Here is a 12284-nt window from a genome sequence, read left to right on the forward strand (position 1 = left end):
GTTACGAAAATTACAGGTCTCATATTTGTGAAACCCTTAGAAATTTTGTAAAGCAACATCAGATCCTTTCTTAGTTTGCGTTTGGATAAGGAAAATAGAATTAGTTCTTTGTAGTTCTTCGAGGCATTCTTCGTAAGGTTTATTGCGAACCATAGGGATTTTGTTCTTTTCTACGTTTTTTTCTTTTTTCACTATCCATTTTTCTATTAGGGTGACCAAAACTGTACGTTGTATCCAAGCTAAGGACGCAGGAGTAAGTTGTACAAAGCCAAAATTATTTCCAATGATTTGAATGCGAAAGATCTTCCTAAGCTTTAATGATACTTTTTAACGACGTCAGTGCAATGTTTATTTGGTTTAAGATCTGTTGACATTAAAACTCCAAGACCTTTTTCGACATCCACACTTTTAATGAGGTGTTGCCTATTTCATGAATATTCTGCGGATTGGTCCGATATTTCCAATATATAATACATGATATTTATCAAAATTAAAGTTAATAAGCAACTTTTAAACCATTCAAAGAGTATCTGTATCTTTTGTAAATTTGACGTTGGAATGGTGAGTTACTTTTGTTAGTAGTTTTATTATCTGCGAATTTTGACAATCTACATTATGATCTCTTCGAATATGTCATTGCAGAGAATGTATCCTAAAACTGATCCTGGAGGAACACTTCTACTTACAGTGATCCAATCTGAAGAATCACCGTTAATCACTACTCGGTGTTTGCAATCTGTCAACCAATTATCCTCTATCCACGCAGCGAGGTCACCTGATATGACGTGAGTTTTGACATTTTGCAAGAGGCGCCTATGTGGAGCTTTATCAAATGCTTTTAGGAAATCAAAATAAATTATATTTACTGCTCATACATGTTATACACGTCGTAGATAAGTCCAGCAAATTCATCACACATGAGCGTTACTTATAAGTCTATGTAAGTGTTCTTTATGATACCGTTACTTTCCAGGAATTCTGCTGTTTCATCCCGTATCATTAATTCCAAAAGCCTATCCGCTATAGGTATGAGGTTTATGGAAAGATAATTATGATAAATTTTTTTCAAAGATAGGTGGAACATTAGCTAGATATCATTCGTCCGGACACGTCCAGTGTTTCATTAATAATCTTATTAGTAGGTTCGTTTCTAGACTCCTTCAATATTCGCGGGGAAATTTTGTCCGGTCCTGCTACTCTTTAGAATTTTTTTTATTAATCATATCTAAAATTTATTTTTCTTGGAAAATATACCTGCTCAAAAGAAAGAGGAGGCGGAGGAGGAGGAGAAGAAGGAAGAGGAAGAGGAGGAAAGGATAGAGAAGGAGGAGGCCGAGAAGCTGACGGAGGAAAACTACAATAGGAAGAGGAGAAGGAGGAGGAGGAGGTGGCGTGGGGGAGCTACATGAAGAAGAGGAGGAGGAAGTAACTGGGAAGGAAGAGGAAAAGGAGAAGAAAAGGACCGAGAGAGCTGCAGGAGAAGGATGAGAAGGCAGAGAAGGAGTAGGAGGAAGAGGAAGAGGAAGAGGAAGAGGAAGAGGAAAAGGAAGAGGAGGAGGAGGAGGAGGAAGCGAACTGACGCAGGAGTTGCAGAGAGAGAGAGAGAGAGAGAGGAGTGAGGTGTTCTATTTACGAAGGAGAGGGGAAGAGGAGAGTGAAGTTAAGTTGGAAGGATGGGTGGGTGGGTGAGTGGAGAAAGAACTAAAAAAGGAGCTACGAGAATATCAAGTCACAAATTAAAGAGAGAGAGAGAGAGAGAGAGAGAGAGAGAGAGAGAGAGAGAGAGAGAGAGAGAGAGAGAGAGAGAGAGAGAGAGAGAGAGAGAGAGAGAGAGAGAGAGAGAGAGAGAGAGCTTAACATTGAAAGATTAATCCGAAATCATTTATGTTGCAGGTAAGCTGTCCTAACATTACTTATGGAGAGAGAGAGAGAGAGAGAGAGAGAGAGAGAGAGAGAGAGAGAGAGAGAGAGAGAGAGAGAGAGAGAGAGAGAGAGAGAGAGAGAGAGAGAGAGTAAAAGTGCAAGGTTCATGGGTCTAGTCTGGTACTGAGTCATTCCATCACTTTTGTTTGAATAAATGACCCGGAGCGGCATTGAGCACCGTTGTGGAGGTGTTTGAAAGGCTTTGGGGGAGGAAGCGAAGACGCGGGACAGACAGACTTACCCGTGATGCCCATGACGAATTTAGTCTGGTAGGGAAATGGGAGACAAATATTTCTAAAGCCATTGAGCTGGGATGGAAAAGTCGTGTTGGCAGCAGCTGACGCCACGCTGAACTGACACAGACTGACGATGCAGTTTGCTTAGGAGTCCGCCCTCTCTCTCTCTCTCTCTCTCTCTCTCTCTCTGTATGTGTGTGTGTTTCTCTCCCTTTCTCTCCCTCTTTCCTTCCTTCCTTTCTTTCTTCCTTCCTTCCTTCCTTCCTTCCTCCCTCTCTCTTTGCCTTCTGCCTCTCCCTAACCAGGGTCGCTCCGGTGCGTTCTCTCAGGATTGAGGTCAAACACTGTGCTCTAAAGGATCACGTCGATTGCCCAGAACGAGAAAATAACTCCAGATGCGAAAGGAATTGTAAAAAGTCGCCACGAGAAAGCCAGAAAAAGAAAGAGGACGAGGAGGAGGAGGAGAAGGATCACACAACGCCCCTCAAGAAGAATCTATATGATGACAGTAGATTGTTCCATATATATCAAACCGGGAAAATATGAGGATAAATGAATTATTATGGGATGTATATGAATGAGTAAATAGATGATCTACAGCGACATTGCAGTCTCAGGGAAGAGCTTTTGTCCGAGTGAATGATGACGAAAAGAATCGGTGTTAGCATAAAAGAAAAAGAAAGGAAAGGAGGGGAAATGAAATGAAAAGAAAAGAAAGGAAGAGAAATAAAATTGAATAAAACGAAAGGAATTAAAATGAAAGGAAAGGAAAGGAAAAAGAAAGGAGAAGAAAGAAAGACAAGGGAGAAAAGAAGAGAAAAGAAAGTGAAAGGAAAATTAAAAAGGAAAGGAAACCAAAGGAAAGGAAAATGGAAACAAGGAAATAGTACGAAATTAAATCAGAAAAAATGAAATACAATAAAAGAAAATGAAAGCAGAGAAAACGAAAATAAAGAAAATAAACCAACAGAAAAACGAAAAGAGGAAAAACTACTGAACCTTTTTACCGCCAATGACAATATGACACTTTATTCTCCACTCAAGTAACTCATACGATCTTCCTGAGCTTGGAATACAAACACACGCACCAAAGACCTCAACTACTCAGCCACTCCTCATGTCACCAATGTCCCACGAAATCACACGCCACACTTCAGCAAATCCATCAAGTTTACTATGATATATAGAAATTCTTGGCACTAAAGCAATATATAGAATCTTTATAAACACCCAGAAGAAAGAAAAGAAGCTAGTATTATATTCAGGGATGGTTGTAGAATGAGTATTAAATGCTTTAGAATAGTTTGGCGAAGGACACAGTAAATAGCAATGAAAGGGTTAAGGAAAGGCCGCAGCAGAAGGGTTACCTTTGCTTCGTGGTCACCAAATAATAAATGTTTTATGATAATTTGTGATGAAGGAAACAGCTGACAGTAGTGAAAGGGTTAATGGGAGGCCGCAGGTACGCGGTGACCACCTACAAACGCTGAATGGATAAAAATGCTTGTACTAAAGAAGCATGTGAATGTGGAGCCCAAGCTTCACATTTCTTTCAATGTTATGGAATGTTGGAAAGTGAATTCTGATTTGTAAACTTACAATTTCACTGTTCTTCGTCTGTTAACTTTAGTGTGTCTTCAGGGTTATGTCCTGTCACACACTCTCTTCCTATTTTCTATCATTCACCAATGATTTCCTAAACGAAACTTCGTGTCCTGTTCACTCATATTCTGATGATACCACGTTGTACTTTTCTACATCTTTTCGCAAACCTCCATCCATTTAAGAAATAAACAGCTCACAAAGAAAAACCACGGGATGCTTCACTTCTGATCACTTTAAAATTGCTGATTAGGAGAGATTATGGGCAGAGTAAACAGTAATGTTCTATGCTACAAAAACTCAATTCGACATAACCTTCTAGATAACCTCTTCTTCAATGACACTCAACTGTCCCCTTCTTCCACATTGAACACCCTCGGTCAATCCTTTATTTGCAATCTAAAGTTGAAAACTTCACATCTTATCTCTAGCAAAACAGATTTTAAGAAGTTAAGTGTTCCGAGTTGTCTCTGTTGGTTTTTTTTTTTTTTTTCTTTCAAACCTCAACCGCCCTCCACCCCCACAGCTAACTCTTATCCATTCATGTACGTAGTATGTTTCACATGCTTGGCGGAGTTCCATTCGAAAGCTTTTCGTCTTATCAATATATCTCCTCTGAGTGAATGTCTTCAACCTCTTTTGCGTTGCGTATCTTGCTATCTTCTACAGCCATTTTTCATGCTAACTGTTCTTATGATCATGGTAACTGTATGCTTACCTTCCTCCCGCGACCTCGTTGCACAAGACTTTTCTTTTTCTCATTGCTATTCCGTCCACTTCACAAACGCAAGACTTAACCATTACTCTCAATCCAGAAAAAAGCAAGTCACAACACGGACACGAGAAAAAGATAGAAAGAAAGAAGGAAAGAAAGGAAGAAAGAAAGAAGGAAAGAAAGGAAGAAAGAAAGAACGAAAGAAAAGAGCAAGAACAAGAACAAGTAGAACAAAAACAAGAAAAACAAGAAAGGAAAAACGAGACAGACGTTGGAGAAAGTGCATGAGTGAGGAAGTGAGGGAGGGAGGCAAGGAGGGAGGGAGAGAAAGAGGTACGCACACAGAGAGGCTTAGGTTAAAATCCAGGTTTCATTTCACGTACCCAGCGGGGCGTCCTCAGGAATGGCAACCGTGACGCGACTCTCCGGGAAGTGCGGAGCGTTGTCGTTTACGTCCTTCAGGTTGATGGTGATGCTCATGGACGCCTGTAGCTCTCCGTCTGAGGCTGTCACCCACAGGCGCCACACTGCACGCCCGTCAGGAGGATCGCGGTCTAGGGGCTGTTGGGGGGAGACGGTTAGAGAGAGAGAGAGAGGAAGTAGTAGTGGTGGTGGTGGTGGTGGTGGTAATAGTAGTTGTTGTTGTTAGTGTCGTTGTTGCTGCTGCTGCTGTTGTTGTTGTTGTTATAATCGCTGTTGCAGTAGTAGTAGTAGTAGTAGTAGTAGTAGTAGTAAACAGTAAACAGTAGCAGCAGCAGTAGTAGTACAGCAGCAGCAGTAGCAGCAGCAGCAGTAGCAGTAGCAGCAGCAGCAGCAGTAGCAGCAGCAGCAGCAGCAGCAGCAAGCAGCAGCAGCAGCAGCAGGTGGTGCAGCAGCAGCAGCAGCAGCAGCAGCAGCAGCAGCAGCAGTGGTGGTGGTGGTGGTGGCAGTGGTGGTGGTGGTGGCAGCAGTGGTGGCAGCAGCAGCAGTGGTGGTGGTGGTGGCAGCAGTGGTGGTGGTGGTGGTGGTGGTGGTGGTGGTGGTGGTGGTGGTGGCAGCAGCAGCAGCAGCAGCAGCAGCATGGCAATGGTGGTGGTGGTGGCAGCAGTGGTGGTGGTGGCAGCAGCAGCAGCAGCAGCAGCAGCAGCAGTGCAGTGTAGCAGCAGCAGCAGCAGCAGCAGCAGCAGCAGCAGTAGCAGCAGTAGTAGTAGTAGTAGTAGTAGTAGTAGTAGTAGTAGTAGCAATAGTAGTCTTTTTACTTGTAAGGTAGTAATAGTAGCAGTAGTAGTCTCTTTACTTGCAAGGTGTCTATGTAGAAATATGAAGAAATGTTAGCCATAAGTTATTTGCATTCTTTTTTTTCTCTTTCTTTTTTAACTTCTACAAAAGGAAGGCCGTCCAAAGACAACAAAAATAAGGGAAACGGAGGAGGCCCATTTGAAGGCGCTAGTCTCTAAAGAGGATAATCTGAAACCAAAACCAAAACAAAGCAAAGGGAAATGCTTCTATTGTTAAAACTTTCCATTGGTTTGTCTCAGCTATTCTCAAGAGGCTGTTGTGGAAGTTACCGGAAAGTAAGGTGTTTACAGTGCATTTGATTGTAGTGGTAGTTTGACAGATGTTGACCACCACCAATGAGAAAAAAAAAATCCATGAAAATCGAAATAATACTCTCTGCAGCCTTTGGAAATAGTCTATATGAAAGAAGGCGGTTAAGTATGCTAAGTGTAATGCTTAGGCTGCTCTACCTTCTCATTTTCGGACTCTTGTGCAAAACTTTCCTAAATCAGTAGAAAATATAGACAAAAAAAATTCTTGTAACCAACTGTTAATAAAGGGCTACCTATGATAGTACCAACCAGTCACTCATGCTTCCTTCTTGAACTGAAGTGATGCGATGTGGAGTGAAATGCTATATATCATAAAAGAATATATTGCACTTGTGTTACACTCTCTCTTTCTTACATTCTCCCCACTTTGCGTCTCCCTCGTGAATGTAGTCATTGCTTGCATTGGAACTCCGAACTGCTTTATTATAACTTTGCAATCTAATTGTATGCATTTGCGTTTTGAATGGTGATGCGGTTCCCTCTCTCTGTCTGTCTGTTTGGCTGCCTGTCTGGCTGTCTGGATGAGAGTCTGACTGCCTGGTTGGTTGGCTGGCTGACTGGTTGGCAGTGGATAGATGGTCTTTTTTTCAGTACATATGTTTGTTTGTCGTTAGCTGGTTAGGTGTCCGTCAGGCAAGTTGGTTGGAAGACTGACAGACTAGTTGGATGACTGTTTCACTGACTATCTGACTGGCTGGCTGGCTGGCTGCCATGCTGGCTGGCTGGTTGGCTGGTTGGTTGTCTGTCTGTCCGTCTATCAACCTATCTGTCTGTCTGTCTGGCTGGCCGGTTGACTAGTTAGTTGTCTGTCTGTTTGTCTTTTTGTCTTTTTGTTTATCTATCTGTCAGTCCGTCTGGCTGGCTGGCTGGCTGGCTATCTATCTGTCTAGGTCTCTATCTCTTCCTCTCTCATCCACTCCCAGCACGAGACACCAACATTTCCCTGCTGCTGTTCTCTTCTGGTCACGTCAGCAATAACTTACTCAATGCACTCCAATGTTTACCGAGTTAGTATTCTCAGACACACGTGTAGAATTTTCTGAAGGGTCTTTAAAAATTCTGTGAACGGTGGATGCCTTCAGTTGGGGCGAAGATCCTACACACTCTAACCTTTGTGCTGTAGCTTAGTGCTTGTGTGTGTGTGTGTGTGTGTGTGTGTGTGTGTGTCTTTTTTAAATGGGGAAGCTGTCAAGGTGGATATAGTGGGAGCTGTACCAGAAGCTTCAACATTTAAGCGGTCCAGCGCACTGACTGAATTTATACAGGGAATCGAGTGCTATGTCATGCGCCGCTATGCAAATTCCACTCCCAAGTTAATTCCATTCGCGAGGATTCCACCATAAAATTTTCACTTGTGACAATTCCGCTCATTCATAATAAAGGAAAATCTAGCTTAATCTAATTTAGTTTAGTCTAACTCATCCCAATCATGTCAAATAAAATCTGAACTAACTTTACCTAATCCATCCTATTATCACGAATACCTAAAAAGCTGGAACTCAGAATAACCAAACCTTATGTAACCAAGAATTATTCAGCCTAATGTAAGCTAAGTTATTTCATTCATTCCTAATAAACAGAAAACTAACTTAGACCTCAAGTATAATGTAAATGACCTCATACTATCCAATCTAGTCTCATGTAATCTAACAAACTCTAACCTTACATAACCTAACCTAACTTGACATATACTAACTTAGAACAACATTTCCTAAGGTATAAAAGGGAATGTAATATGTATAACGGAGAGAAAAAAAAAACGGATAATCTTTTTCACTCTACTCCTTCGTAAACATTATCTATTATTTCAAAGAATAAGTTTTCCACCTAAAGGAGAGAGAGAGAGAGAGAGAGAGAGAGAGAGAGAGAGAGAGAGAGAGAGAGAGAGAGAGAGAGAGAGAGAGAGAGAGAGAGAGAGAAAGTAAACAAAATCCACCTAACTAAGACATGGTACTTCAAATAACTTCACGAACTAACAAACACCACGCTGAAAAAAAAAAAACACACACACACACTTTCCACAAAACCAGAAATAAAAGCACAAAACATAGGTGAACAAGGAAAACACACACACACACACACACACACACACACACACACACACACGCTAAACTCCCTCACGCGCAACCTACACTATTAAATCTGTAGGGAAATTAAGCATCTCACTGTACCTGCTTCACTGATTCACTTGAGCACTAATCACAGGCTCCACACCTGCTGGATTGGAGTCTGTCAACTTCACACGCATCCCCGTAAACTAATTCTGACATCTGCAGTAATTAACAAGACCGTAACTACCTGACAGAGAGAGAGAGAGAGAGAGAGAGAGAGAGAGAGAGAGAGAGAGAGAGAGAGAGTCATCGCTGCTGCCGCTTCTCATGCTAGGACAGATAATTAGTACCAATCACACACGATCCTTAAGTTTCCATGAGTGGATCGAAACACGAGAGAGAGAGAGAGAGAGAGAGAGAGAGAGAGAGAGAGAGAGAGAGAGAGAGGCGCTTGGACCAATTAAGTGAAGAGGTGTTGAGTGAAGTTGGTACAGATGGCTATGGAAAGTTTGAAATGAGTATTGCTTTGAATGAGGTAATGATGAGTATGTGGTGACACCTGCTTTCCTCTCTCTCTCTCTCTCTCTCTCTCTCTCTCTCTCTCTCTCTCTCTCTCTCTTAGTTATCCATCTCTCTTCTTTCCCTCTATTTATGTGTGTTTCTGTTCAACTGTCCATCTGTCTTTTCGTTTGACTATTTTCTCTGTTTGTCTGTTCCTCCTTTTCTGTTTCTCTATCTGTTAGTCTCTCTGTGTATCCTTTTACTGGTATTTGCTTGTGTTTCTGTCCTCTCTCTCTCTCTCTCTCTCTCTCTCTCTCTCTCTCTCTCTCTCTCTCTCTCTCTCTCTCTCTCTCTCTCTCTCTCTCTCTCTCTCTCTCTCTCTCTCTCTCTCTCTCTCTCTCTCTCTCTCTCTCTCTCTCTCTCTCTCTCTCTCTCTCTCTCTCTCTCTCTCTCTCCGGTTCGCTACCCCGCGCTCAAGAAGACTCGGACACGAACTGAAACTCTTCTCGCAAAATTTAATGAGAATCTGAAACCAAGTCGTAACGTAATTTTTACATGAACGCTCTTACTTTGCAGAGAGAGAGAGAGAGAGAGAGAGAGAGAGAGAGAGAGAGAGAGAGAGATTATGAAAGTCTAGCCCGAGGAAAAAGACGTGAATCACCCTTCTAACAAATGTCGCACTTAGGAACACTAAATCTGACGAGGATAAAAGCCTTGGAGTAGACACACGGCGAAGGATGGGAGGAGAGATATACTTTATATCTTACCTTCAGCAGCAGCACATCACCGGTGGAGGAATCGATTGCGAAGCTCGGAGTGGATGAGGCGTTGTAGGAGGAGGAGGAGGAGGAGGAGGAGGAGGGTAGGAAATGCACGCCATCCCCAGAGAGACTGTAAGAAAGGTGACCAAACTTCCCCTTGTCACCGTCTGTTGCCTTCGTCTGAGGAAGAGAAATATGAGTTTAGATCTTGGAGCAATATGGTGTGTTATTGCAAGCGGATATTTCCAAAGATGTCTCTCTCTCTCTCTCTCTCTCTCTCTCTCTCTCTCTCTCTCTCTCTCTCTCTCTCTCTCTCTCTCTCTCTCTCTCAACCTTTCATTACCTTCTTTCTTTTCCTTCCTCTGCTCGAAATCATTATTTTTTTCACGCTGTATCTTATCAGTTTTCATTTATGTCCCTCTTCTCTCCTGCTTTCCTTCCTTCTATTCTTCATTCCTTCCTTGCATCGTTCTTTTCTTGCTTTTCTGTCTTCCTTTCCTATGTATTTATCTCTCTCTCTCTCTCTCTCTCTCTCTCTCTCTCTCTCTCTCACGGAAATGTCTAGTTGCCCCATAGTGTTTTTCAGCAATCCTTCGTTTCTCCGCCACTAAGGTCGGCGCAGTAATTATCACCAATCACCCACACATCTCAATGCACTGCTAAAGTTTCTACCTTACCTGTGAAACTTGATCTCACAACATCTGGAGTCACGAAGTTTCATTTCTGTTATGGAGATGAGGACGAAGCGAAGTAGAGCATAAAGAAACTAATAGACTTTCCATTGCTTCATTTTCCAAAGTTTTGTTGTTTTCAATAGACATGGACAAAAGTGTATCGAGACGGTTTTATAGTTGTTTTCTTTTCACTTCAGATGACTCGCGTGTCTTGGAAATTCAGAGTGAATGATGCAAGGGGATGCTATAAGAAGTGACTGCAGCACACCATCACTCACACTTAAGGAATGAATAGTAATATCACTTGCATCCTGTGCGTGGCTGCCGACTAAAATCAAGTACGACGCCGGTTCATCCTTGTTTGAGGCAACGTCTTGGACATCATGTACTACTGGCACTCAATACTTTTGGGCATATTTTGAGGTTTTCTTCTTTCATTATAATAATAGTACTTGTTCCAAAGCTTGCATATATGATAATTTGGATTTTCAAGCATCATTTTCTCTGTTGAAGGTACAGTTCTTGCCATACCATAAATGGAAACGAAAACATTATGTTGGAAAATAGTACTGTAACTTCCATCAAAGCTTGTTCAGCATTTTAACGTGTTCTGAGAAAAAAAATCGCTTTGTTCGGTCATAGTAACTTCTGTTCAGACCACTGAGGTCATTAGCTGTGCCCTCATATGTGTTTTTCCTGTTTAAGGTATAGAGTCCTTGCTGAACTATCGCTGAAATTGTGAAAATTCCTTAAAAAAAACCTGTAACTCTAAGTAGATCTATTTGAAGAAGAACGAAGCGCTTGAAAATGCGAAAGCGACATTTAGCGAATAAGAGGAAAAAAAAACATTACCTGTCGATGAATGAGGAAAAAATTTTAAAAATAAATACACATGAAAAGACGATGACACATTCTTTTTACACGTCTAAAGAAAAAAAGATAATAAAGAAAAATCAGAAACAGGTAGTCCATATATACGTACAGGCGTCACTCTCACGCAGCCACTCGAAAAGAAAAAGAGAAAAAAAAAAATCATCCACCACTTTTGGTAGCTGTGTGTCCATTTACCGCTCACATAGGGTTGACTTATCGGCAGGCGGGAAAGTTTTAAGAGAGAGTGACAGGGAAAGGACAAGGGGAGAGGAGAGGGATGAAGAGAAAAGTGGTGGAGGAGAGATCATGGGAGGACAAGTGTGTGTGTGTGTGTGTGTGTGTGTGTGTGTGTGTGTGTGTGTGTGTGTGTGTGTGTGTGTGTGTGTGTGTGTGTGTGTGTGTGTGTGTGTGTGTGTGTGTGTGTGTGCCATGTTGTTAAAATCTACCTCCCATCATTCCCTGTCACACTGCAGTACACGATGAAACATGTTATGACCAGACAAGTACGTGTTTTGACATGTTTGGTACTGTGGACAGATCGCCGTCACTGGGATGAGAAAAAGTGTGGAAAGGAAAAAAGGAGGCTAAAGTGAAATGACATGTATTTGTGAACTCTCTCTCTCTCTCTCTCTCTCTCTCTCTCTCTCTCTCTCTCTCTCTCTCTCTCTCTCTCTCTCTCTCTCTCTCTCTCTCTTTTCTTCTTTCACATGTCAAGGAGACTGACCAAGGCCACAGAAAAAAGGGACAAAGAATAAGTCTATATACCTGACTTTCTTCTTCAAAAGTTAACGAAACAATGAAACAAGTTGCCAATGTTGTGCCGGACGTTTCTTGATAATCCTTTCTTAAGCCGAGGGAAGGAGGAAAGAACTGACACAGATAAAGAATTTCAGAATTTCCTAGTAAGAGAAATATAAGGTGAAGATCATGTGTAAGTTACTGACTTTATAACTCTTACTGTTCTTGTGAACTTATTTTCACTTCACAGCTTTTCATATGATGTGTATGTATGCGCCACTACTCTAAAACCAAGGATGTTCTCACGATTCGAGTGATAAATTAATAAATATCCTAAATCATCAGTGGGAATTGACACATCATATCTAAACTGCCAATCATTTCTATGGACTCTGAAATTAGCCCTGAAGATGGAAGCGATTCAGATTACCAGCCAAGCCTTCCTCCCATTGCTCTGACTTTATAAGAAGAGGTGTCAGTTTCAATTCACTATTCACCTTCACCACTGAATTGATGATACGCCGACGATTATAGAATTAACCTTTCCAATACTGAGGCGCATTTTTATTTTGATTCTTGGGTATGTTGGAGGTCAAAAGATTAGTGGCCAGATGAGCAGTT

The 12284-nt window shown here is 41.7% G+C and overlaps 1 protein-coding gene across 1 annotated transcript in view; it reads right to left on the reverse strand.

Annotated features, from left to right (window-relative positions):
- Positions 1–12284, reverse strand: part of LOC123520833 (putative neural-cadherin 2) — a 241129-nt gene that overhangs the window by 68278 nt on the left and 160567 nt on the right. The window contains exons 6-7 of the mRNA XM_045283469.1: positions 9385–9558; positions 4860–5037 (exon numbers count right to left, since the gene is read on the reverse strand). Of these exons, the coding sequence (XP_045139404.1) occupies positions 4860–5037; positions 9385–9558 (352 nt within the window). The remainder of the gene's footprint in view (positions 1–4859; positions 5038–9384; positions 9559–12284) is intronic.

Source organism: Portunus trituberculatus, chromosome 47, assembly GCF_017591435.1.
Source record: "Portunus trituberculatus isolate SZX2019 chromosome 47, ASM1759143v1, whole genome shotgun sequence".
In the NCBI taxonomy this organism is placed as follows: domain Eukaryota; kingdom Metazoa; phylum Arthropoda; class Malacostraca; order Decapoda; family Portunidae; genus Portunus; species Portunus trituberculatus.